This window comes from Mobula birostris, chromosome 20, assembly GCF_030028105.1.
Source record: "Mobula birostris isolate sMobBir1 chromosome 20, sMobBir1.hap1, whole genome shotgun sequence".
Classification (NCBI taxonomy): domain Eukaryota; kingdom Metazoa; phylum Chordata; class Chondrichthyes; order Myliobatiformes; family Myliobatidae; genus Mobula; species Mobula birostris.
In genome coordinates, this window is record NC_092389.1 from 12,848,600 (window position 1) to 12,874,750 (window position 26,151).

The 26,151-nt window shown below is 42.7% G+C and overlaps 1 protein-coding gene across 1 annotated transcript; it reads left to right on the forward strand.

Moving 5' to 3' along the window:
• The first annotated feature begins 5,013 nt into the window (after positions 1-5,013).
• Positions 5,014-25,344, forward strand: LOC140185447 (HEPACAM family member 2-like). The gene is made up of 7 exons (XM_072238785.1): positions 5,014-5,054; positions 6,158-6,263; positions 11,888-12,199; positions 12,828-13,091; positions 18,829-18,963; positions 20,966-21,000; positions 25,116-25,344. Exons 2-7 carry the CDS (start codon positions 6,200-6,202, stop codon positions 25,275-25,277), a joined length of 972 nt encoding a protein of 323 aa, XP_072094886.1. The 5' UTR covers positions 5,014-5,054; positions 6,158-6,199; the 3' UTR covers positions 25,278-25,344.
• The last annotated feature ends 807 nt before the right edge of the window (positions 25,345-26,151 follow it).

Below are 26,151 nucleotides of genomic sequence, written 5' to 3' on the forward strand. Positions count from 1 at the left end.
ACGCACCTCACTTAAAGTAAAAACAAAACTAAGATATGTTATTCCTGGCTCAGTGTTTTTGCTTTCAATGTTTAATGTTTTGGAGTTACAAAACATATGTAACAGTGGCCCTGAAGCAGTTTAAGGTCAATCAAGATGTCTACCTATCTCTTGAAATGCAGCAAGACATTTGAATTTTTAAAAGGCACAGTGAGAAACTGTTGAGTAACAAAACAGTGCTGGATGTGCTTCTTTGGAAAGGACAGAGGCACTTGTGTTTTTAAAAAAAGACAGAAAATGGACAAATTCATGGGTTCATAAAATACTGTGTGATAATAATTTTTTTTTAAAAGAGCAGAAATGGCTGGCTACATTGGAAAGATTGACACATTCGAGTGTACAGGAGTTAACTGGATTTTGTATACTGAATGGATTGAGCAGTATTTTAAAGCAAATGGAATAGCAAATGAGAAACAAGTACCAATTTTCCTGAGTGCATTGGAGTTAAAGGCTTACAGTTTCCTTAGAAGTTTAGCTTCTCTAACCAAACCAGCCAAAATGAGTTTTGCTGCTATTGTGAAAGTAATGCAGGAACACTTAGAACTGAAACTATTGTTGATTGTGTAATACTTTAGGTTTCATAAGTGAATCAAAAGGAAGGGGAGTCCATTTCAGTGTTTGTAGCTAAATTGAAGAGATTGTCTGAGCATTGTCAGTTCAATGATGGGCAATGAGACACTGAGAGATTGTTGAGTTTGTGGAATCTTACAATAAAGCATTCAAAAATGGCTGCACACCAAAGCGCAACTCACATTTAAAAAAGCAGTTGAAATTGCTGTATCAATGGAAATAGCAGACAGAGACACAATTGAATTGCAATCAGGAATGAAAGTGAGCGTGAACAAAACTGCAACATCTAAACAGAAATCTGCCTGGCCGAACAAATTGTGTTACCATTGTGGCAGCAGCTCACATACAATGCAGATTTAAAGGTGACATTTGCAGGAAATGCAACAAAGTAGAACATTTGCAAAGAGCATGTTGGGTAGAAAAAATAAATGAACTGCACAGGAAAGTGAAAAAAAAGATAAAAAGTCGAGTTGCAGTTTCAAAAAGACCATGAATCTGCAAACTGTTGATGAAAAATCCAGTAATGATGACAGTGACACAGGACTGAGTAGCCTTGAGATTTACAACTGTGAAAACTAACATGAGACAAGCTATATGGCTTACACCAGAAGTGAATGCCAAATTAATTAAAATGGAATTGGACACTGGTTCAGCTATTTCAGTCATTCCAGAAAGTGAGTTTGAATGGCATTTCAAAGATACTGAACTAAAGTCTGTAGATAATCAACTAAGTAAGAACTAACTGGAGAAAAGGTAATTCCTGTAGGAATAACATTTGTAACTGTGAAACAACCAATAAACCACATTGAGATTGTATATGATAAAAATAGGACCAGCATTATGTGGACATGACTGGTTGAAACAACTATAACTTGATCGAAGATCCATCCACAATTTGCATGTCACATTTCCTGTAATAGAGTCAATTAAAGTCGACTTAAGAAAGGACAAACAAGAGAGAATCTGCAGATGCTGGAAATCCAGACACCACACACAAAATGCTGGAGGAATTCAGCCGGTCAAGCAGCATCTATGGAGAAGAGTACAGTCAACGTTTTGGGCCGACACCTTAATCAGGACGTTACTCCCCACAACATGTTTTTGCTTTCAATTAGTTTAATGTTTTGGAGTTACAAAACATAACACTTTGCACCAAATTGTATTATACACTCAGTAAAACATACTGTGTAGAGGGTATGAGTGGCATCCTAGAAATTGTCATCAATCAGCATTTGGAAGGGAGGAAGGAACTCAGAAAATTTATATTCACCAGGACAGCAGCATTGAATAAACTGGGCTAACCAGTCCACAGGTCCTGATGGACTTCAACCTCAATGCTTAAAAGTTTTGGACGGTGAGATAATTATTGCATTACTGGTAATTTTAATTCTTCAAAGGAACCTGAGTTTGGGGAAGGTTTCAGTGGATTGGAAAGTTGCAAATGTAATTTTTTTTATTGAAAAAAATAAGGGAGAAACCCAAGACGTGTCAGTTAGCTTAACATGTATCGCAATGGGACTGTTAGAAACTATTATCAAAGAGATGCTGTGTCAAGGGTTATTGCAGAAAATAAAAAGCTTATGGTGTTGGAAGTAATTGTTGTGAATAGAAAATTGGCTGGTAAACAGAAAACAGAGTAGCCATAACTGTTTACTTCTTGTAGCGAGTGCCTTGCCATAGTAGTAGGACTTCAACTTTTATTAATGTATATTAGCTACTTATACAGATGAAACCACCCAATGTATGGTTGGTAAATTTATTGCTGACACAAAGGTAGATAGGAAAGGAAGTTCGAAGAAGACATTGCAACACAATAGAGATAGTCTAAATGTGAGCCAGTTTGAACAACAAAGTATGATGCAAGACTGGTGGTAATGGTGTGTGAAAATGTTAGCAGAAAAAATAACATGAGGCGTATTATCTAAATGGTTAGAAACTGCAAAGCTGTGAGGTGTAGAAGGATTTAGATACTGCTGTGAATAATTTGCAATATGCAGTATCCAGGTATTGCAAGTAATTAGGAAAATTAACATAATTTTATCTGTTAATGCAAGGGGAAACTGAACAGAAAAATAGGGAGGTTATGTTTAATTTATGTGGAGCACTGATGAGATTACCTCTGAGGTAATATACAGCACTGATCTCCTTATTTAAGGAAGGATGAAAATACATTGGAAACAGTTCAGAGAAGATTTACTGGACTGACAACTGGAACCTGTGGTTGCCTTATGTGGAAAGGTTGGACAGAATGGGATTGTATTTGCTTCAGTTTAGAAAAATAAAGGGAAACAACTGAAGCTTTTAAAATCTTGAGGGGTCTTGACATTGGATGTGGAGGGGATGTTTTCCCCTGTGGGAGATTCTAAAACTAGATTTATTGTTTTAAAATGAATTTGATGCAAGAGACTACAGATGCTGGAATATGGAGCAGAAACAAGAATTACTGGAAGAACTCTGTGGGTTAGTCAGCATTTGCGGAAAAAGGATTGTGGATATTTTCTGTCAAGACCCTGCATCAGAGCTCATCGTTTAGAGAAAAGAAAGTGGACAAGTAAAAGATTAAACTAAACTGCCTAGACCAATACTTGAATAATACTTAGCTGGTTAGTCATGGAGGTGAGATCAGAGTCTTAGGAGAGGAAATAGGTTAAGTCTCAGGACGCACATCAAAGTTGCTGGTGAACGCAGCAGGCCAGGCAGCATCTCTAGGAAGAGGTACAGTCAATGTTTCAGGCCGAGACTCTTCGTCAGGACTAACTGAAGGAAGAGATTTGAACATGGACTTTCCAGAGCAATGAGCTCAAATCCTGGCATGACAGCAAGGTCATATACTAACTAGTTAATTAAATATAGTCTAGAATTAAGAGAGTAGTCCTGGTAATGGCAACATAATAAAAACACATCAGACTGACTGATAATTCTTTAAGAAAGAAAACCTGTTACTCTCTCTTGGTCTGAAATTCTTTGTGTCTCCACAACTTGGTCAAACTGCTCTCCGCGATGGCTTGGCAGGCTGCTAAGTTTAGATGATTTAGTGATAGGCAGTAAACGTTTAACATGTTGCTGGCACTCACATTCCACAATGGATAGGGGGGAAAGTGTCTTTTAACAGAGATTTCAATATAAATGCTTTTAAATAACCTGAGAAAGAAAGGCTTGGATTTGCAGTATTTTAAAATAGTTCCTTTTTTTCTGACTGTGAATTTCTAACTCAATCTTGATGCAGGATCTCAACACAAAATATTGTCTATTCCTTTGTCCCCACAGATACTGCCTGACCCATTGAGTTACTCCAGCCCTTTGTTTTTTGCCTCTGGCAAAGATTATGTAAATTACATCCTTTCAAAGGGTAATGAATCTCTGCAGCTCTCTCCATAAAAGCTAGTGGAAATGAAGTCTGAATATTTTGAAGACAGGAAGTGATGGAGTTTCAATAATCAAAGGAATGAATTGTTACTGGGAGCAGTGAGAAAAAAGCATGGGTTGTTCTCTCTAATGCGTCAAAGGCTGGGGAAGACTTGATCGAAGTTTTCATGATTAGGACATGTATAGATAGGGTGGACAGTCAGAATCTTTTCCCCAGGGTAGAAATGTCAAACACCAGAGGTCATGCTTTTAAGGTAGAGGGGAGAATTTTAAAGGTGACTTGAGGGGCAAGCTTTCTTCTTATGCAGAGTGGTAGGTGGCTGAAATGGGCTACCAGGGTAATAGTAGAAGCAAAGTGTTTGGTGGAGAGGCTTTTAGATAGACACATGAATGTGAGGGGAATGGAGAGATACATAGGAGGATGACATTTAGTATAAATTGGCATCAAGATTAGCACAACATTGTGGGCTAAATGGTATGTCCGGTGCTGTACTGTTCTATGGTCTATAAATGTAGGTTGAGGTTACAATAGATTAGCCATGATCTTATTGAGTGGCAGAGCAAATTCAAGGCACTGAGTGGTCTACACACACTGTATTTGTCGATGTTCGTAGGTTTGCATATTGCTTACAAAGTATTCACGATAGTAACAGGTCACTTAGCCTGGGTGATGGGGTCCTTAATGATGCTGGATTTGTGCACTACATAAAGCCTACTACACCTAATGTCATCTTTGCCTCAAACATATTCTTTAATTTCTTTTTCTCATGTGTGTATTTAACCAACTCAAGTACAACTTTGATAGTTACTTCAGCTGCTCCCTTCTAAATGACTAAATGAGTTCCTCACTCTAACATTTATTGGGTGAAGTTATTTGCTGTTTCATTTATTAGTTGCTATTTGATAGTGAAGGTCCTTGGCCAGTATTTATCTTAAGTGGAAATACTTTTATGAGTTTGCTGTCAAATATTTTCATGGTCTTATAGTCTTCGATTGGTGACCCCTCCTCTCCTCAGCCTTCCTTTATTCAGAAAATGGCAAAAAATTCACAACAATTACAATACCTCCTAAACCATAAGGTAAAGCCCTTAATTCCTGCGATAAACTTAGAAATTTCTTTTGCATCTTTACTTGATTCCCTATTTTTTATCATATGGTGATGGGAACTGCTCAAAGCATGCAAAATATGGTCTAACTATTCTCAATACATTTAATGTCAATTATTAGCTATGAAATCCCTTTAGAAATGTATTTTTGTGTTTTATCTGTGCAACCAACGTTACTATTTATTGATGACTTGTACATCAGTATTAGAATCAGGTTTAATACCACTGGCATATGTCTTGAAATATGTTGTTTTGTGGCAGCAGCACATTGCAATACATAATTTAAAAAACTATAAATTACAATTATATATGTATTAATTAATTAAATTAATTAAGTTGTGCAAAAAGCGAGCAAAAACACAAAAAGCATTAGTGAGGTAGTGTGCTTTTGTTCGTTGTCCATTCAGAAATCTGATGACAGAGAGGAAGAAGCTGTTCCTGAAATGTTAAGTGTATGTCTCCAGGCTCCTGTACCACCTCCTTGACAGTAGCAACAAGAAGAGGGCACGTCCTGAGTGATGGGGTCCTTAATGATAGATCCTGCCTTTTTGAGGCATCGTCTTTTGAAGATGTCCTCGATGCTGGGGCGGCCAGGTCCTTTGATGGAGCTGGCTGAGTTGGCAACTTTCTGCGCTTTTTCGGATTCTGTGCAGTGGCCCCTCACACCAGATGTAATGTATCTGAATGTATTTTTCTGATAGTTTTGTATTTAGCTCCTATTGGGGTACATGAACAGCGTGTGTGTGTGTGTGTTTGTGTGGACAACTCTTGGACATATTACCTCCAGAAGTACTATTAACTTGCAAACTGATTTGATAAAGAATGTAATGCTCCACAGAAATACCTCCACTTGCTGATTTTCATGATATCGTCCATTCTACAATAAACTGCTGCTGCAAAAGTGAAATTCTGCAGGTGCATGAATGTGAAATGCCTCTCATGAAAGCTAAATGTCAAACTTGTTTTTTTTTCTCTCCACACTATTTAACCTGCTTAGAACTTCCTGCACTTTGTATTTTTATTTTTGCTGGTTTATTTTTGATTTTTGTTCACTTCTGACATGTTTTTTTTTCCAGTTTGATTAGGAATTTTTCCTTTTGGATGGGCAAATCAGAACCATGCAGTTTTCAAAGGGATTTTTGACTTTATACTTAAACTTGATATTTGGAGTGCTGCGGAAAGGTAAGGGTTAATTCACTTGCATTCACTTAAGGACATTGCATTCAAAAGACTGTAGGACAGAAACTTCCCATTTTATTCAATGAAAACAATTCATAACAAGGAAAAAAAAGTGTTAGAGGAAGTAGACTTCTAAAATTATAACATTGACTCTTTTTGGCAAGAGTTTACACCTCTGTGTAAAAGGGTTGCAAGTGAGAACAACTGTTTCACCATAGGAAGTATCAAATTGTAAAGTAAGTTGGCAGAAAACAATACCACTAGTGCACTGTGGTCATGGAGACAGGAGACAATTGGAACCTTAGAGTGCTCTGCATGAAGGGTGGTGCCAGCAGATTCAATGGTAACTTTATAAAGAAAAAAGACCTGAAGGAGAAACGTCTGCAGAGTTTTGGAGAACTGTGGGATATGGGAGAGTTGATAGCTTTACCAAGGAGCCTGTATGGAATGGCTTCCTCTTCTGAGCTTTAACAGTTTGAGTTCCCACTGATCTCCAAGTCATGTTACATCTTCTAAGCAAAGTGATTCTGGGTTGATACGGACAACTTGCACTTAGGTTTGAAACTATCTCATGAACCTAAAAGGAAATATCACCAAATTTTAATGCTTCCTGGTAAGCTGTAACTTGTCTACTGAGGAAATTCCCTTCTCATAATTGAGATACTACAAAGTACATTTATTATCAAATTTTACTTTATAGATTCTGTGTCCATCTCCTGAATAAATACAGATGCAAAAAAATCAATTTAAGATCTCTCTCATCTGGTTTGGCTCCATGCATAGATTACGATTTTGATCTGCCAGAGGACCAATTTTGTTCCATGCAATCTTTTTGCTCTGAACATATGTGTAGACCCCCTTAGGATTTTCCTTCATCTTGTCTGCTAAGGCAATCTCATGCCTTCTTTTAGCTCTCCTGATTTATTTCTTAAGTATTCTCTTGCATTTATTATACCCCATAAGTACCTCATTTGATCTTACCTGACTATACCGCTATGCACCCCTTTTTTTCTCAACCAGGGCCTCAATAACTTATGAAAACCAAGGTTCTCTAAATCTGTTATCTTTACCTTTTATTCTGACAGGCAATTAGAAGCTTTGTACTCTCAAAATTTCACTTTTGAAAGCCTCCCACTTGCCAAGTACACTTTTCCCATCCAGCCCTTTTACAGTGTGGGAGTCCCAGTCAATATGTGGAAAGTTAAAATCACCTACTATAACAACCTTATGCTTCTTGCAACAGTCTGCAATCTCTCTACAGATTTGTTCTCTAAATCACACATACTTTTGGGTGGTCTATAATATAGCCCCATTAATGTGGTAATACCTTTCTTATTCCTCAGTTCCACCCATATAGCCTCACTGGACGAGTACTCCAGTCTGTCCTGCCAGAGCACTGCCGTGACAATTTCCCTGACTAGTAACGTCACCCCTCCCCCTTTAATCTTTCCCGCTGTGTTGCATCTAAAACAACAGAACCCTGGAATACTGAGCTGTCAGTCTTGCCCCTCCTGCAACCAAGTCTCACTAATGACTACAATATCATAATTCCATGTGCTGATCCATGCCCTAAGCTCATCTGCCTTCCTATAATACTGTTTGCAATGAAATATACACAGCTCAGGACTCTAGTCACACCAAACTCAACCTTTCGATTCCTGACTTTGTCTGAGATCTTAACAACATCTGTCTCCTCAGCCTCTCCACTATCTTTTCTGGCACGTTGGTTCCTATCCCCCTGCAACTCTAGTTTTAAACCCAACTGTAAAGCACTAGCAAACCTTCCTACTAGTATATTGGGCCCCCTCCAATTCAGGTGCTAACCATTGCTTCTGTACAGGTCCCACCTTCCTTGGAAGAGAGCCCAATGATCCAAAAATCTGATGCCCTCCCTCTTACACCAACTCCTTAGCCACATGTTAAACTGTATGATCTTCCTATTTCTGGTCTCACTAGCATGTGGCATGGGTAGCAATCCTGAGATCAGAATCCTGGAGGTCCTATCCTCTAACTTAGCATCTAACTCCCTGAACTCACTTTGCAGAACCTTGTCACTCTTCCTACCTATGTCATTAGTACCTACTTGGACCATGCTCATTTTCCCACTTAAGAATGCTGAGGACTTGATTTGAGATGTCCTGGATCCTGGCATCTGGGAGACAACATACCATCTGGCAATCTCATTCTCATCCACAAAATCTCCTTTCTGTTCCCCTAACTAACAAATCCCCTTTCACCACAGCTCACCTCTTCTCTCCACTTCCCTTCTGAGTCACAGAGCCAGACTCAGTGCCAGAGACCTGAGCACTGTGACTTTCCTATGTTAGGTCATTTCCCCCCCCCCCCCCGCCCACTCAGCAGTATCCAAAATGGTATACCTGTTGTTAAGCGGGATGGCCACAGGGGTATTCTGCCCTGGCTGTTTAACCTTTTCCCTTTCCCGACTGTTACCCAGTCTCCTGTGTCCTGCACCTTGGGTGTAACTATATCTCTATATACTTTATACTTTATTGTTGCCAAACAATTGATACTAGAACGTACAATCATCATAGCGATATTTGATTCTGCACTTCCCGCTCCCTGGATTACAAATCGATAGTAAATATTAAAAAATTAAATTATAAATCATAAATAGAAAAATAGAAAAATGGAAAGTAAGGTAGTGCAAAAAAACTGAGAGGCAGGTCGGGATATTTGGAAGGTATGGCCCAGATCCAGGTCAGGATCCGTTCAGCAGTCTTATCACAGTTGGAAAGAAGCTGTTCCCAAATCTGGCCGTACGAGTCTTCAAGCTCCTGAGCCCTCTCCCAGAGGGAAGAGGGATGAAAAGTGTGTTGGCTGGGTGGGTCGTGTCCTTGATTATCCTGGCAGCACTACTCCGACAGCGTGCGGTGTAAAGTGAGTCCAAGGACAGAAGATTGGTTTGTGTGATGTGCTTCGCCATGTTCACGATCTTCTGCAGCTTTTTCTGGTCTTGGACAGGACAACCTCCAGACCAGGTTGTGATGCACCCTAGAAGAATGCTTTCTACGGTGCATCTATAAAAATTAGTGAGGGTTTTAGGGGACAGGCCAAATTTCTTTAGTTTTCTCAGGAAGTAAAGGCGCTGGTGGGCCTCCTTGGCAGTGGACTCTGCTTGGTTGGACCAAGTCAGGTCATTTGTGATATTGACCCTGAGGAACTTAAAGCTTTTGACCTGTTCCACTTGCACACCATATATATGTCCTATATATCACCACCATCCCCTACAGTCTTCTGAATGATACGGAGATCATCCAGTTCCAGCTCCAACTCCTTAATGTGGAGTGTTAGAAGCTGCAGCTGGATGCATTTCTTGCAGATGAAGTCTTCAGGGACACTGGAGGTCTCCCTGCCTTCCTGCATCCTGCAAGAGGAGCATTCCCCTATCCTGCCTGGCATCGCTACTGTTCTCACTGTGAAATATAAAGAAGGAAACATTAAATAAACTGGAAAAAAAATCTACCAACAGCTTTTTTGCCCTCTCTTACTCAAGCCTCTCCTTGCTGAAGCCTCGAAAAGCTAGAGCTTCAAATAACCACTCTAACACTGTCCACTCCAACAGTGGCTGCTCCACTAACCCCTGCCTTATTTTTATTTTACTTGTCTTGCCAATCACTTCCGATCACTGATTGGCTACTGCTCAAAACACCAAACTGCCACAAATTGAAGCTTTATTTACTCAATTGCCAAACCTGAGTGAGCTATGTCTTCTCACGCTTCAGAATGCTGATTGGCCACTGCTCAAAACTCTAAACTGCAGTGAATTGATACCACATGTACCCAATTGTTGAATGCTGATTGGTCACTGCTCAAAAGATGTTCTTTTTTCCTTAAAAAAAAATGTAGTCAAAAACCCAGTGTACTGAAGAAAAAACTAATTGTGCAAGCAATCAAGTCCATGAACGTGAGTCCACAGCCATGAACCCATCCTTCGCCTCCAGCCTCAACACCATGACCTTTTCAATCTGGCCCGGCACTTAAATCATCCAAACCTCAGGTTGTTCCTCACTCTCAGACCCAGGCTCCGCCACTTCGATATACTCTCGGGCCCAGACCGTGCTGCCACAATTCGGCCTGAACTCGACCTTTCCAATTTGGCCTGGTGCTTAAATTGGTCAAACCTCTGGTCTTTCTTTGTTCTCGGCCCCCCCACCGCCTCGACTCTGCCTCACATCAACACGGTTCTGCCGTATTGAATTGCCTGCAGGTCCGCTCCAGCAATGGTCAAACGTTGGCTCATTCCTCGCTCTCGGCACCAGAATTGCTGCCTCGATTCAGCCTGTACACACCACGTCACACCATCCTGCAACTTCGAAACTTCTGTTCACACCGCAAAAATGCCAGGTCACACTTGCGGTTCAAAGGTTCAACTCCTAAAGGGAAGTCACAGGCTACTGATTGCAGTGATCGTATCCAAGAAAAAGTGTGATTAATACTGTAATTTATAGTTTTGCTTGTGCCATGTTAAACCAGAAATTTTTCTGATTTGTATCTGTTTATTTCAGACAGAAAGCTAGGGGTGGGGTATCCATGTAGTACGGGAGCTCCATCTGGGCAAGTCTCTGTAGGTACTTGCCTGGGCTACTCAGGCAGCACCATCCAAAACTGTAACCTCTGCCTCCAAGAAGAGCAAGGGCAGCAGGCACATGGGAACCACACTACCTATACATTTTCCCTCGCAGTCCACACAACCCTGACCTTTTGACATTCCTTTATTGCCAGTGGGACTCCCTACCGAGTGCACTGAGGGAGTGCCTTCACCAGAAGGGAAGCAGCTATGGTGCTCAGCACCAGCTTCTTCAGTCCACCTCGGCCTGGGCAATGAACACCAGCCTTTCCAGTGACGTCCACATCACAAGTAATGCATTGAGTAAGCTCCATTTGGAGCAAGCCAACAGTGTGGCATGAATTTCTCACAACCTGAAGTCAGACTTATATCAAATTCAAGTCATAGGCACACATAGATGAGGTATAAATGCCATGAAAATTAGCTTTGTGCAGCAGCAGCACAGTACATTACAATCATGACAAACATAAGTTAATATAAGTTTAAATTAACATAAATTATACATAGCATGCAAGACAAAGTAAAGGTATGGACATTAGTGCAAGCGCAGTAAGGGAATATAGTCTGAGGTAGTTTTGGGGTTTTTTGGGCGGTTTCAGGACCTGATGGCGGTGGGGAAGAAGCTGTTGTTGAAACTTGAAGTGTGGCTCTTCAGGATCCTGTACCACCTGTGGGTGGCAGCATCAAGGAGACGGCATGGCCCAGATGGTGGGTGTCCCTGATAATGGATGGATGTTGCCTTCCTGAAACATCACCTCTTGAAGATGTCCTTGAAGGTATAGACTGCTGGACAGGATGGGTGCTCACAAATATCAAACATCCTAATGTTCCTGGGTGAAGGGTGTTGAGAACACGCCCACTGCACCATATAACCCCCGAAAACATGGGAAACAGAAGCAGGGCTATATCTGCTTCTCCACTCAATGAGATAATGGCTGATGTTATGTCCGAGCATCAGTTTCCTGCAGGAACTTCATACCTCTAGCTTCCCTGACTATCTCATTTCTTTTGCTTTAATATGTGTTTAATTCTCTTTCAGTATCTGGGTATACAAGTCAAGTGACTGGATTCCTGAATCAACCCATCTATCTCGCAGTGGAAGATACAATGAATTATTCAAACTCAGTGCAAACCATCGGCTGGAAGATAGGATCAGTGTGGATAGTCCAATACACTTCACCCGATCCACCAAAAGTCTTTCAGCCATTCAAGTCACGTATAACTTACTTCGCAGAAAACAACTCGCTGTTCATTCACCAGCTGAGAGTTCAGGATGAAGGTCATTACGTTATAACAGCATCATTAACATCTGGAGCAGAATCTCATTCATACATCAACCTGACGGTGCTAGGTCAGTCCATAACATTTTATTAACAATTATAGCTAAATGAAGCTGGAAGAAATCAGTTAGCATCAACATTTAATCTTCCTTGATAAAATGTGAGTAAAGTTCTCTATGTTTTGTGAGTTTCAATCCTATACTTAATACCAGAAGTAAATGCCACAACCTCGAGCATTCATTGTGCTTTGTGTCATCCTCTAGTGGTGGATATTGATCTATAAAACCTTCACTAAGACATAGTTTTCCCAGTGAATTTTGATAATGTGTCCCATCTTGAAAGTAATTCAAGTAATTTCCACCCAACGATGTGAGATAGTCATGCTTAATTCCCCAGTGAAAGGTACAGGAGATTGATTTTCCCACTCTTTAATTGGTAAGGATCCAGATATAGATTTGCTTTGATATTCATTCTTCACCCATTGATGGACATTGGACAGCGTCAGTGATTTTTCCATCAAGATCCATGGTTGAGATCAGGAGAAGCAATATCTGTGGTCCTTATCCTGAGATTACTTGATAGCAGACAAAAGTGATCACTATAAATTTGAACCCTGTGATCCATCAATTAGTTCCTTTCCCCTTGTATTTACTCAGTTCTAGTGAACTCTGCCTTACATGAATTGTGCTTTTGATTTAGTTCCAGTTTCACAGCCCAACATTACAGTACAGATTGAAAAATTACCCTCTCCAACGTTGACCATGAACTGTACAGTCAAAAATGGCTCTGATCCCCAATTCTCCTGGATAAAGGACAACAAAATCCTTGTGACTAACCAACATCGAATGTCAACTGACAACCACAGTTTACGGATCACCAACATGACGAGCTCAGACTGTGGAATTTACACCTGCTTTGTCGAAAACCCAGTCAACAGAGTGGAAAAACAACAACTGATCTCAGGTAAAGAGAAAGAACAAACCTTTGTTTATATGGCACCTTCCACTACTTTAAGACACCTCAAAGCTCACTGTTGTTGCTTCCTTTAAAGAATAATTGCTGTTGTCATTTTGGAATGCAGTAGTCAATCTACGTACAACAAGTTCCTGCAAACTGTGTTAGAAAATGTGTTACAAACTATGTTAGAATATTTTGGGCCACTTTGGTGCTGGTTGAGTGGTAAACATTTTCCATGTCACCAGTAAGAACTCTCCTTTTCTTGAATTTCACTATGAAATCCTTTGCATTCCTCAGAGAGGGCAGCTGAGCTTCACTTCGCTCTACTCAAAAGACATCAGACTGGGCAGTGAACTCCTTCTTTGTACTTCAGTAAATAGTGTTTACTTCAGATTGTAAGATGATAGACTAGAAGGTTATCCAAATCTCTCAAAAAAGGTGTTTTTGAAAATTGGGTGAGCAAGGAGATTACTTAAAAAAGATTTGAGGCAAAAGTCTTTTTACACAGAGAGTCATTGATATTTGGAACCTAGTGCTAGGGGAAGAGGTGGTCAGATATAATCACACAAACACGAGGAAATCTGTAGATAAGCAACACACATAAAAGTTGCTGGTTAACGCAGCAGGCCAGGGAGCATCTCTAGGAAGAGGTACAGTCGACGTTTTGGGCCGAGACCCTTTGTCAGGACTAACTGAAAGAAGAGCTAGTAAGAGATTTGAAAGTAGGAGGGGGAGATCCAAAATGATGGGAGAAGACAGAAGGGGGAGGGATGGAGCCAAGAGCTGGACAGGTGATTGGCAAAAGGGATATGAGAGGATCATGGGACAGGAGGCCTAGGGAGAAAGAAAGGGGGAGGGGGGATGCCCAGAGGATGGGCAAGGGGTATAGTGAGAGGGACAGAGGGAGAAAAAGGAGAGATCTTTCCTTTTGCAATAGGCAAAATGCGCCCTTAGTGAGATTTTCAGTCTCATTGGACTGAAAAGCTCTTCTTATTTACTCAAAGAAATAAAATATTAAATCAAGGTTTAGTATAATTGTTTCTCTTAATGTATTTAAAAGGGGAACACTCAAATGGAACCCTGTGTCTTTGATGAGATCTCTGATTTCCTATGGACACTGATGAAACCTCACACATTTTGAGGTCAGGTCATGTTCACAGTCAGCTTCCTGTCTCAGAATCAATTCAACCTGCTGTAACTGATCCCTGCCATAGCTTAAAATTTGCTGCTCACTGCTGGGTTAGGGCCGTTACCCAAATTCCACTCCATGAGAAAGAGGGTTGCATCCACTTCTCTCTCAGCTCACCGGGCAGAAAGTTATGGCACTGATGCTCAGGCAGAAATGCTATTGACAATCTTCTGCCAGAAGAACCTTTCTGTATCCCCGGAGAGTCTCCATTGCCCCTTGCAAAATGAACATGTCTTCTGAGCACAGCTCATCATCATGTCCAGATCACTATAGCATCATTCATTCAGTCACAACACCCTTTCTCATATATTGTGTTATAGACTTTAAGAGCTGTCTGGAGTGGGTGTATCTGTTGGGCTGCGCTGAGAAATGTGAGAACTCTCAACATATCAATAAGGGATGTATTAAGGAACTGGAGCTGTAGCTTGATGCCATTCGACTCATAAGGGAGAATGAGGAGGTGATAGACAGAGCTACAGAGAGTTACTTACCCCTAGGTTACAGGAGACAGGTAACTGGGTGACTGTCAGGAGGGGGAAATGCACAGCCAGTGCAGAGTACACCTGTAGCAGTTCCCCTCAAAAATAAATATATAACTTTAGATGCTATTGAGGGGAATGACCTACCAGACAGAAGCTATGGTGACCGAGTCTCTGACACTGAGTCTGGTGCTGTAGCTCAGAAGAGCAGAGACATGAAGAGAAATGCAGTGTTGATAGGAGATTCTTTACTCAGAGGAACAGAGACAAGGTTCTGTGAGCATGATAGAGACACTCAGATGGTATGTTGCCTCGCTGGTGCCAGAATCAGGGATATCTCAGATCATGTCTATGCATTCTTAAGGGTGAGGGTGAGCAGCCAGAAGTCCTGGTACATATTGGCACCAATGACATAGGTAGACAAGGTAAGGAGGTCCTGAAGAGAGATTTTAGGGAGCTACATAGAAAGTTGAGAAACAGGACCTCCAGTATAGTAATCTCTGGGTTGCTGCCTCTGCCTCATGCCAGTGAGGGTAAGAAGAGGATGATTTGGCAGGTGAATGCATGGCTGAGGAACTGGTGCAGAGGGCAAGAGTTCAGATTTATGGATCATTGGAATCTCTTCTGGGGAAGGTATGACCTATGACAAAAAGGATGGGTTACACCTGAACCCAAGGGCAGGTTGGTTAGAGTTCTTTGGGTGTGCTTAAACTAATTTGGCAGGGGAATAGGAACCAGAGTGATAGTGCTGAAGATGAGGTAGTTGGTTTACAAACAGAGGCAATGTGTAGTGAGACTTCTAGCAAGGAGAGGCTGATGATAGGGTAAAATTGCAGTCAACAGGATGAGTTGCAACGTAAATCGTGGCCAAAAGCAAAAAGGGTGAACACAGGACTAAAAGCAACACACATCAAAGTTGCTGGTGAACGCAGCAGGCCAGGCAGCATCTCTAGGAAGAGGTACAGTCGACGTTTCGGGCCGTGACCCTTCGTCAGGACTAACTGAAAGAAGAACTAGTAAGAGATTTGAAAGTGGGAGAGGGAGGGGGAGATCCAAAATGATAGGAGAAGACAGGAGGGGGAGGGATGGAGCCAAGAGCTGGACAGGTGATTGGCAAAGGGGATATGAGAGGATCATGGGACAGGTGGCCCAGGTTCCTAGAAAAGGGGGAGGGGGGGGGAAACCCAGAAGATGGGCCATCCACTGATGTCTACAATAAGCCTACAGACTCTCACAGCTACCTGGACTATTCCTCTTCTCACCCTGTCTCTTGAAAAAATGCCATCGCTTTCTCGCAATTCCTCCGTCTCGGCCGCATCTGCTCTCAGGATGAGGCTTTTCATTCCAGGACGAGGGAGATGTCCTCCTTTTTTAAAGAAAGGGGCTTCCCTTCCTCCACCATCAACTCTGCTCTCAAACGCATCTCTCCCATTTCACGCACATCTGCTCTCACCCCATCCTCCCACCACCCCACTAGGAATAGGATTCCTCTGGTCCTCACCTACCACCCCACCAGCCTCCGGGTCCAACATATTATTCTCCATAACTTCCGCCACCTCCAACGGGATCCCACCACTAAGCACATCTTTCCCTCCCCCCACCTCTGCTTTCCGCAGGGATCGCTCCCTACACAACTCCCTTGTCCATTCGTCCCCCCCATCCCTCCCCACTGATCTCCCTCCTGGCACTTATCCTTGTAAGCGGAACAAGTGTTACACATGCCCTTACACTTCCTCCCTCACCACCATTCAGGGCCCCAGACTATCCTTCCAGGTGAGGCAACACTTCACCTGTGAGTCGGCTGGGGTGATATACTGCGTCCGGTGCTCCCGATGTGGCCTTCTATATATTGACGAGACCCGACGCAGACTGGGAGACCGTTTTGCTGAACACCTACGCTCTGTCCGCCAGAGAAAGCAGGATCTCCCAGTGGCCACACATTTTAATTCCACATCCCATTCCCATTCTGATATGTCTATCCACGGCCTCCTCTACTGTAAAGATGAAGCCACACTCAGGCTGGAGGAACAACACCTTATATTCCATCTGGGTAGCCTCCAACCTGATGGCATGAACATTGACTTCTCAAACTTCTGCTAATGTCCCACCTCCCCCTTGTACCCCATCCGTTATTTATTTATATACACACATTCTTTTTCTCTCTCTCCTTTTTCTCCCTCTGTCCCTCTCACTATACCCCTTGCCCATCCTCTGGGCTTTTCTCCCCCTCCCCCTTTTCTTTCTCCCTGGGCCTCCTGTCCCATCATCCTCTCATATCCCTTTTGCCAATCAACTGTCCAGCTCTTGGCTCCATCCCTCCCCCTCCCCCTCCCACTTTCAAATCTCTTACTAGCTCTTCTTTCAGTTAGTCCTGACGAAGGGTCCCGGCCCGAAATGTCGACTGTACCTCTTTCAATAGATGCTGCCTGGCCTGCTGCGTTCACCAGCAACTTTTATGTGTGTGTTGCAAGAAATTCCAGCATCTGCAGATTTCCTTGTGTTTGCATTTTTAAATACAGGACTAAAGGTGTTATATTTGAATGCATGCAGTATATGGAATAAGGTCGATGAACTTGTAACAGATTGGCAAGTATGATGTTGTAGGCATCACTGAACCTTGGCTGAAAGAAGATTATAGCTGGGAGCTTAATGTCCAAGGATACATATTGTATCAAAAGGATAGGCAGATAGGCAGAGGGGGTGGTGCAGCTCTGCTGGTAAAAAATGAAATTCAATCATGAGAAAGAGGTGACATAAGGTCAGAAGGTGTTGAATCATTGTGGATAGAGCTAGGAACTGCAAGGGTAAAAAGACCCTGATGGGAATTGTATACAGACCCCCAAACAGCAGTAAAGATGTGGTCTACAAATTACAACAGCAGATAGAAAGTGCATGCCAAAAGGACAATGTTACACTAGTCATGGTGTATTTCAATATACGGGTAGATTGGGAAAATCAGGTTGGTGCGGGATTCCAAAAGGGGGAATTTCTAGAATGCCTACGAGATAGTTTTTTTTAGAGCAGCTCATGGTTAAGCCGTCTAGGGGATCAGATATTCTGGATTGTGTGTTATGCTGTGAACTGGAATTGATTAGAAAGTTTAAGCTGAAATAATATGATTGAATTCACCCTGAAATTTGAGAAGAAGCAGCTAAAGTCAGATGTATCAGTATTACAGTGGAATAAAGGAAATTACAGAGGCATGAGAGAGGAATTAGCCAGAACTGATTGGAAAAGAACACTGGCAGGGAGGACGGCAGAGCAGCAACGGCTGGAATTTTTGAAACTAATTCAGAAGGAACATGATATATACATCCCAAAGTGGAAGAAGTATCCTAAAAGCACTGGTGAGGCCTCACTTGGAGTATTGTGAGCAGGTTTGGGCCCCTTAGAAAGGATGTGCTGAAATTGGAGAGGGTTCAAAGGAGGTTCATGAAAATAATTCCATGCCTACATGGTTTGTCATATGAAGAACGTTTGATGTCTCTGGGACTGTATTCACTGGAATTCAGAAAAATGAGGGGTGACCTCATTGAAACCTATCAAATGGTGAAAGGCCTTATTGGAGTGGATGTGGAGTGGATGTGGAGAGGATGTTTCCTATGGTGGGAGAGTCTAAGACCAGAGGACACACCCTCAGAATAGAGGGGCATTTTTTAGAATGGAGACAAGGAGGAATTTCTTTGGCCAGAGAAAGGTAAATCTGTGGAAGTCGTTGTTACAGGCTGCCGTGGAGGCCAAGTCTTTATGTATACTTAAAGCAGAGATTGATGGATTCTTGATTGGTCAGGGCATGAAGGGATACAAGGAGAAAGCAGGAGATTGGGACCGAGAAGAAAATTGGATCAGCCTAGGTTGAATGGCAGAGCAGACTCGATGGATCAAATGGCCTAATTCTACTCCTATATCTTATGGTCTTATAGACACTGTGCTGCATTATACAAGAACCTTGCAAATTCAGCCCCTGCTCATTATGGGACTTCTATAAACAGCATTTTAAGGTTTACATTAATTTATATTTGCAGAGCTTTTGCTTGGTAGCAATTTGTAACTTTGTTTGTTTCCTAATACCCAGCCGAACATTTCCAGGAATGTTTGCATCCATTATCTTGGGTTCGGGTTCTGGTTCTGGTCAGCACTCTGGCAGTACTTTGTGTGGTCGGATTCCTTGCTGTTATCTTCACGGTCAAGAGGTTCAAAGGAAGGCAGGGTAAGGCCATTAACTATGTCAAGCTGGTCAGTGAGTCAATCATTACACTGCAGGAGATGTATCAAAGCACAATGAGTGAGCCAATAGTTTCCTTCTTCCAGGAACGAATGCTTGAGCAAGCGATCTCCCAAATCCTGGATAATGTCCAGGGTATAAGGAAGGTAAATACAATTTTAGCCTTTAATTTCACAAGGACTAGAACATAAATGCAATGATACAATGATGAGGCTTTATAAGGGATTGCTCAGATCACATGTGGAGAATTGTGAGCATATTTTGGCCTTGTCTCCAAGAAAGGATGTGCTGCCATTGAAAAGGGTCCAGAGGAGGTTTACAAGGCCTCGATAGAGTGGATGTGGAGAGGATGTTTCCTATAGTGGGAGAGTCTAGGACCAAAGGGCACAGCTTCAGAGTAAAAGGATGTCCCTTTAGAACAGAAATGAGGAGGAATTTCTTTAGCCAGAGGATGGTGAATCTGTGGAAGTCATTGCCCAAGGGTGAACTGCAGGCTAGCGGAGGGAAGAAGCACCTTACACCTTCTTCTGTAGAGACGTATCTCAACCCAGTCACCTTGCTACCATTAGCTGTCAGAGTTGCAAAGCTTGTTAAAACACCAGGTAAAAACAGCAGCTTCAAACTATAAATCCACCCATTGCTTTTGTTGTCTACTCTGATTCAGCAGATGCTGGAAATGTTGAGCAACAAACACAACTTACTTACTGCCCTTTATGCCACTGGCATTTAGGGCAGCAACGAAGATCCTCCATCTCTGGTGATGTTCAGGGCTTCCTTCATCATGTCAGTAGCTTCCTCTCAGTTTTCACCACTGTCAGTCACGCAAATCCTGGGTAGAGACTCAGGAATACTGTCTCACTCAGATGTAGAAGGATTCTTCATTACTGTTTCCGTAACAATTTTGTTTTACCAGTCAGGGTTGTCAGCCCTGAGCTGAACCCCCGAGCTGTGAGGACAGGTGGACCACTCTTAATCTGGCCTTTACCTTTTGACCTGTTTGGCATGGGTGACCCTACCAAGAGCCAAATCATAAAGCCCTGACTCCAGACAACATAACTCTCTGGGTCATTGGGGTACACAAGCCTCTAAACCCAATGACAAGATTGTGGTTCTCTATGAGGAACACATACAAAGTGCTGGAGGGAATCAGCAAGTCAGGCAGCATCTATGGAGAGGAAAAAATAGTAGACATTTCAGGCCAAGACTCTTCATCATGACCAGAGGAAAGGTTTCAGCCAGAAATGTCAGTTGTTTATTCCTCTCCATAGATGCTGCCTGACTCGCTGAGTTCCTCCAGCATTTTGTGTGTGTTGTTTCTATTTCCTTGCCTTTCTGTGGCTGAGGGTAATGGCATAAATGATCACAAAGTAACTGGAAACCCTTGGAAAGATCACTACAGTCACCCCTTTCCCCATTCCTGCACTCTGTTGAGGGAGATTAGAACAGAAGAACTTTCATGTCTACAGAATATTGCACAACATCTGGATGTTAGTTTTGCTGTAGTTAGAGGGAAGGTGGAAGGCTCAATAGACAATCTGCACACAGCAGAGTCCTACAGGAAGTGTAATCATGACCTGACCATCTGCTCTGGTGATGGTGACCAAGAGATAAATAGTAAGCAGAACTCCTCACCCTTCTCTGAATAGTGCCATGGGGTTTTATTTGCACTCAGAGTGAGCTAACAGTGCCTTGGTTTAAAATTTCACCTGGTAAGTCAGTACCTCCAGTTTTCAGCTCCGATCAGCCCTGCACGGGGGTATCAGTTTGGATTTTATGCTCCAGATTCTGCCGTGAGCCTTGAATCCACAATCACACACAATTCAGACAAGGAATAACTGATGTTTCTTCACTCTGAATAAGAGTGGAAGTGAGTGAGAGTCAAGCCTGCAATCTGTTTTAGTTATTGCTCATATTCTGCAGGAAGGTAGGAGTGATTGAAATAATTTCTTTTTAAAATAAGTTTAAGTACTGTCCTTTTCCATTACAGAGGACGACGTCCAACATGAACAAGGAAAAGACAATGTGAGTAGGAATTAAAGTTGTGCTTCAAGGAACGAATTGGAGTTGCAGGCAGGTGGTCACGCCGGGGCCACGGGAGGCAGACAACTGGGTCACGGTTAGGAGGGGGAAGGGGAAAGGTCAGGTAATAGGGAGTACCCCGGTGGCTGTGCCCCTTAACAACAGGTACTCCTGTCTGAGTACTGTTGGGGGGGACAGCTTACCCGGGGGAAGCGACAGTGGCCGTGCCTCCGGCACAGAGTCCGGCCCTGTAGCTCAGAAGGGTAGGGCAAGGAAGAGGAGGGCAGTTGTGATAGGGGACTCGATAGTAAGGGGGTCAGATAGGCGATTCTGTGGACGCAGTCCAGAGACCCGGATGGTAGTTTGCCTCCCTGGTGCCAGGGTCCGGGATATTTCTGATCGTGTCCAAGATATCCTGAAGTGGGAGGGTGAGGAGCCAGAGGTCGTGGTACATATAGGTACCAATGACATAGGTAGGAAAAGGGATGAGGTCCTGAAAGGAGAATATAGGGAGCTAGGAAGGGAGTTGAGAAAAAGGACCGCAAAGGTAGTAATCTCAGGATTACTGCCTGTGCCACGCGACAGTGAGAGTAGGAATGCGATGAGGTGGAGGATAAATGCGTGGCTGAGGGATTGGAGCAGGGGGCAGGGATTCAAGTTTTTGGATCATTGGGACCTCTTTTGGCACAGGCGTGACCTGTACAAAAAGGATGGGTTACACTTGAATCCTAGGGGGACCAATATCCTGGCAGGGAGATTAGCGAGGGCTACTGAGGTGACATTAAACTAGAATGGTTGGGGGCTGGGAATCAAATTAAAGAGGCTAGGTGTGAGGAGGTTAGTTCACAACAGGGGGATGGGAACCAGTGCAGAGAGACAGAGGGGTGTAAAGTGAGGGTAGAAGCAAAAAGTACTAAGGAGAAAAGTAAAAGTGGCAGGCCGACAAATCCAGGGCAAGCATTAAAAAGGGCCACTTTTCAACATAATTGTATAAGGGCTAAGAGAGTTGTAAAAGAGCACCTGAAGGCTTTGTGTGTCAATGCAAGGAGCATTCGTAATAAGGTGGATGAATTGAAAGTGAAGATTGTTATTAATGATTATGATATAGTTGGGATCACAGAGACATGGCTCCAGGGTGACCAGGGATGGGAGCTCAATGTTCAGGGATATTCAATATTCAGGAGGGATAGACATGAAGGAAGGGGAGGTGGGGTGGCGTTGCTGGTTAAAGAAGAGATTAACGCAATAGAAAGGAAGGACATAAGCCGGGAAGATGTGGAATCGATATGGGTAGAGCTGCGTAACACTAAGGGGCAGAAGACGCTGGTGGGAGTTGTGTACAGGCCACCTAACAGTAGTAGTGAGGTCGGAGATGGTATTAAACAGGAAATTAGAAATGTGTGCAATAAAGGAACAGCAGTTATAATGGGTGACTTCAATCTACATGTAGATTGGGTAAACCAAATTGGTGAAGGTGCTGAGGAAGAGGATTTCTTGGAATGTATGCGGGATGGTTTTCTGAACCAACATGTCGAGGAACCGACTAGAGAGCAGGCTATTCTGGACTGGGTTTTGAGCAATGAGGAAGGGTTAATTAGCAATCTTGTCGTGAGAGGCCCCTTGGGTAAGAGTAACCATAATATGGTGGAATTCTTCATTAAGATGGAGAGTGACATAGTTAATTCAGAAACAAAGGTTCTGAACTTAAAGAGGGGTAACTTTGAAGGTATGAGACGTGAATTAGCTAAGATAGACTGGCAAATGACACTTAAACGATTAACGGTGGATATGCAATGGCAAGCATTTAAAGGTTGCATGGATGAACTACAACAATTGTTCATCCCAGTTTGGCAAAAGAATAAATCAAGGAAGGTAGTGCACCCGTGGCTGACAAGAGAAATTAGGGATAGTATCAATTCCAAAGAAGAAGCATACAAATTAGCCAGAGAAAGTGGCTCACCTGAGGACTGGGAGAAATTCAGAGTTCAGCAGAGGAGGACAAAGGGCTTAATTAGGAAGGGGAAAAAAAGATTATGAGAGAAAACTGGCAGGGAACATAAAAACTGACTGTAAAAGCTTTTATAGATATGTAAAAAGGAAAAGACTGGTAAAGACAAATGTAGGTCCCCTACAGACAGAAACAGGTGAATTGATTATGGGAGCAAGGACATGGCAGACCAATTGAATAATTACTTTGGTTCTGTCTTCACTAAGGAGGACATAAATAATCTTCCAGAAATAGTAGGGGACAGAGGGCCCAGTGAGATGGAGGAACTGAGCGAAATACATGTTAGTAGGGAAGTGGTGTTAGGTAAATTGAAGGGATTGAAGGCAGATAAATCCCCAGGGCCAGATGGTCTGCATCCTAGAGTGCTTAAGGAAGTAGCCCAAGAAATAGTGGATGCATTAGTGATAATTTTTCAAAACTTGTTAGATTCTGGACTAGTTCCTGAGGATTGGAGGGTGGCTAATGTAACCCCACTTTTTAAAAAAGGAGGGAGAGAGAAACCGGGGAATTATAGACCGATTAGCCTAACGTCGGTGGTGGGGAAACTGCTGGAGTCAGTTATCAAAGATGTGATAACAGCACATTTGGAAAGCGGTGAAATGATCGGACAAAGTCAGCATGGATTTGTGAAAGGAAAATCATGTCTGACGAATCTCATAGAATTTTTTGAGGATGTAACTAGTAGAGTGGATAGGGGAGAACCAGTGGATGTGGTATATTTGGATTTTCAAAAGGCTTTTGACAAGGTCCCACACAGGAGATTAGTGTGCAAACTTAAAGCACATGGTATTGGGGGTAAGGTATTGATGTGGATGGAGAATTGGTTAGCAGACAGGAAGCAAAGAGTGGGAATAAACGGGACCTTTTCAGAATGGCAGGCGGTGACTAGTGGGGTACCGCAAGGCTCAGTGCTGGGACCCCAGTTGTTTACAATATATATTAATGACTTGGATGAGGGAATTAAATGCAGCATCTCCAAGTTTGCGGATGACACGAAGCTGGGTGGCAGTGTTAGCTGTGAGGAGGATGCTAAGAGGATGCAGAGTGACTTGGATAGGTTGGGTGAGTGGGCAAATTCATGGCAGATGCAATTTAATGTGGATAAATGTGAAGTTATCCACTTTGGTGGCAAAAATAGGAAAACAGATTATTATCTGAATGGTGGCCGATTAGGAAAAGGGGAGGTGCAACGAGACCTGGGTGTCATTATACACCAGTCATTGAAAGTGGGCATGCAGGTACAGCAGGCGGTGAAAAAGGCGAACGGTATGCTGGCATTTATAGCGAGAGGATTCGAGTACAGGAGCAGGGAGGTACTACTGCAGTTGTACAAGGCCTTGGAGAGACCACACCTGGAGTATTGTGTGCAGTTTTGGTCCCCTAATCTGAGGAAAGACATCCTTGCCATAGAGGGAGTACAAAGAAGGTTCACCAGATTGATTCCTGGGATGGCAGGACTTTCATATGAAGAAAGACTGGATGAACTGGGCTTGTACTCGCTGGAATTTAGAAGATTGAGGGGGGATCTGATTGAAACGTATAAAATCCTAAAGGGATTGGACAGGCTAGATGCAGGAAGATTGTTCCCGATGTTGGGGAAGTCCAGAACAAGGGGCCACAGTTTGAGGATAAAGGGGAAGCCTTTTAGGACCGAGATTAGGAAAAACTTCTTCACACAGAGAGTGGTGAATCTGTGGAATTCTCTGCCACAGGAAACAGTTGAGGCCAGTTCATTGGCTATATTTAAGAGGGAGTTAGATATGGCCCTTGTGGCTACGGGGATCAGGGGGTATGGAGGGAAGGCTGGGGCGGGGTTCTGAGTTGGATGATCAGCCATGATCATAATAAATGGTGGTGCAGGCTCGAAGGGCCAAATGGCCTACTCCTGCACCTATTTTCTATGTTTCTATGTATCATTAAATTGGAAATAACTTTACATATTTGTGTACTGAACTAAAGTATTATGAATATTCACAAGAGGACTGAGTATTTATGTTAAAACAGATTGCTTAATCCTGTCAGGCTTGTTTAAATTATAGTTGGGTGTTTGAGTTAACCCTGATCCACTGAGTTTAAATGTGTACTCAGTAGTTTTCAATCTATTTTTCAGACGCCTGATGTTGGGGAGGAGTCCCAGGATGCCCAGTACTCCAACCTGCTTCTCAATAACACCCATGGTAATCAAGAGGAGGTTAATTCCACTTACTGCATCATTGGAGCACTCCCCAAGAGCCCTGTTGAAACTGAGGGACACCGTTTATTTCATCTCTGAATTTGATGCTTCTCAGTTCACGGAGAAGAGCTAACTGGAGAGAGCCTGAAGTGAGGGCTTACAAAGACAAAGAGATTTTCTGAAACTCGTTACGCTGTCCTGTGGGGAATGAAACTGCTAAAGAATGGAAAGCATTGGGTACAAAGGCATGAGTGTCCCAAATGTAGGGTCAGTCTCTTTCATCACTGCTGATTAGGGAGCAGCAGATCTGGATCTGTTCTCTCCATCCTCCACAAACAACGAGGAGAGCTGTTCAGTTCTTCATCTGCTTAGTGAAATAATCTTCAGAGGAGGGAAAAAGGGTTGTAATTATCTCCAGTTCTCAGCTCTGCCTGGAGATATTCTGGGGAACATAAAGGCCAGGAAACTGTTGGAATGGATTTCTGCTCTCTTCCCCTCAACCCCCCCCACCCTCATATTCCCCCCAACCGGAAATTCCAACAAATAAAGATTAATCATCTTTAACAAAAAGCACTTGCATTACTAAGGTGCTTTACACCAGATTGCGATATGCCAGAGATGTTGACAACCAATCAAATATCTTTGTGTGCAGTCACAGTTATAGAAGACAAGAGGAGTAACAGCCAATTTACAAAGTGCAAGATCTCGTATCGAGCAGCTCGATAATGATCACCCTCTAACGTAAGCACATCCTTCCTACAGCATGTTGCACCCAATACTTCAAAAGCACCCTCACCAACATATTGTGTGACTGTGTGTTTCTGCTCATGAGTTTGTGTGAAGCTGAATGGCAGAGTCAGAGCTGGTTACATGTCCTCTCAGTACAAAATTGGAAGGGAAAAGCATAAAAATATTTCTGAACTTTACACTTACACTTGATGGTGAGGATAATGAGGATTATTCCAGCATTTAG

Bases quoted from the DNA above. Each gene is read 5' to 3' on its own strand.
- LOC140185447 (XM_072238785.1), top strand. From the start codon at position 6,200: ATGCAGTTTTCAAAGGGATTTTTGACTTTATACTTAAACTTGATATTT. The intron at 6,264-11,887 runs GTAAGGGTTAAT...ATTCTCTTTCAG, and splicing joins ATTTGGAGTGCTGCGGAAAG to TATCTGGGTATACAAGTCAA. The intron at 12,200-12,827 runs GTCAGTCCATAA...CTTTTGATTTAG, and splicing joins CATCAACCTGACGGTGCTAG to TTCCAGTTTCACAGCCCAAC.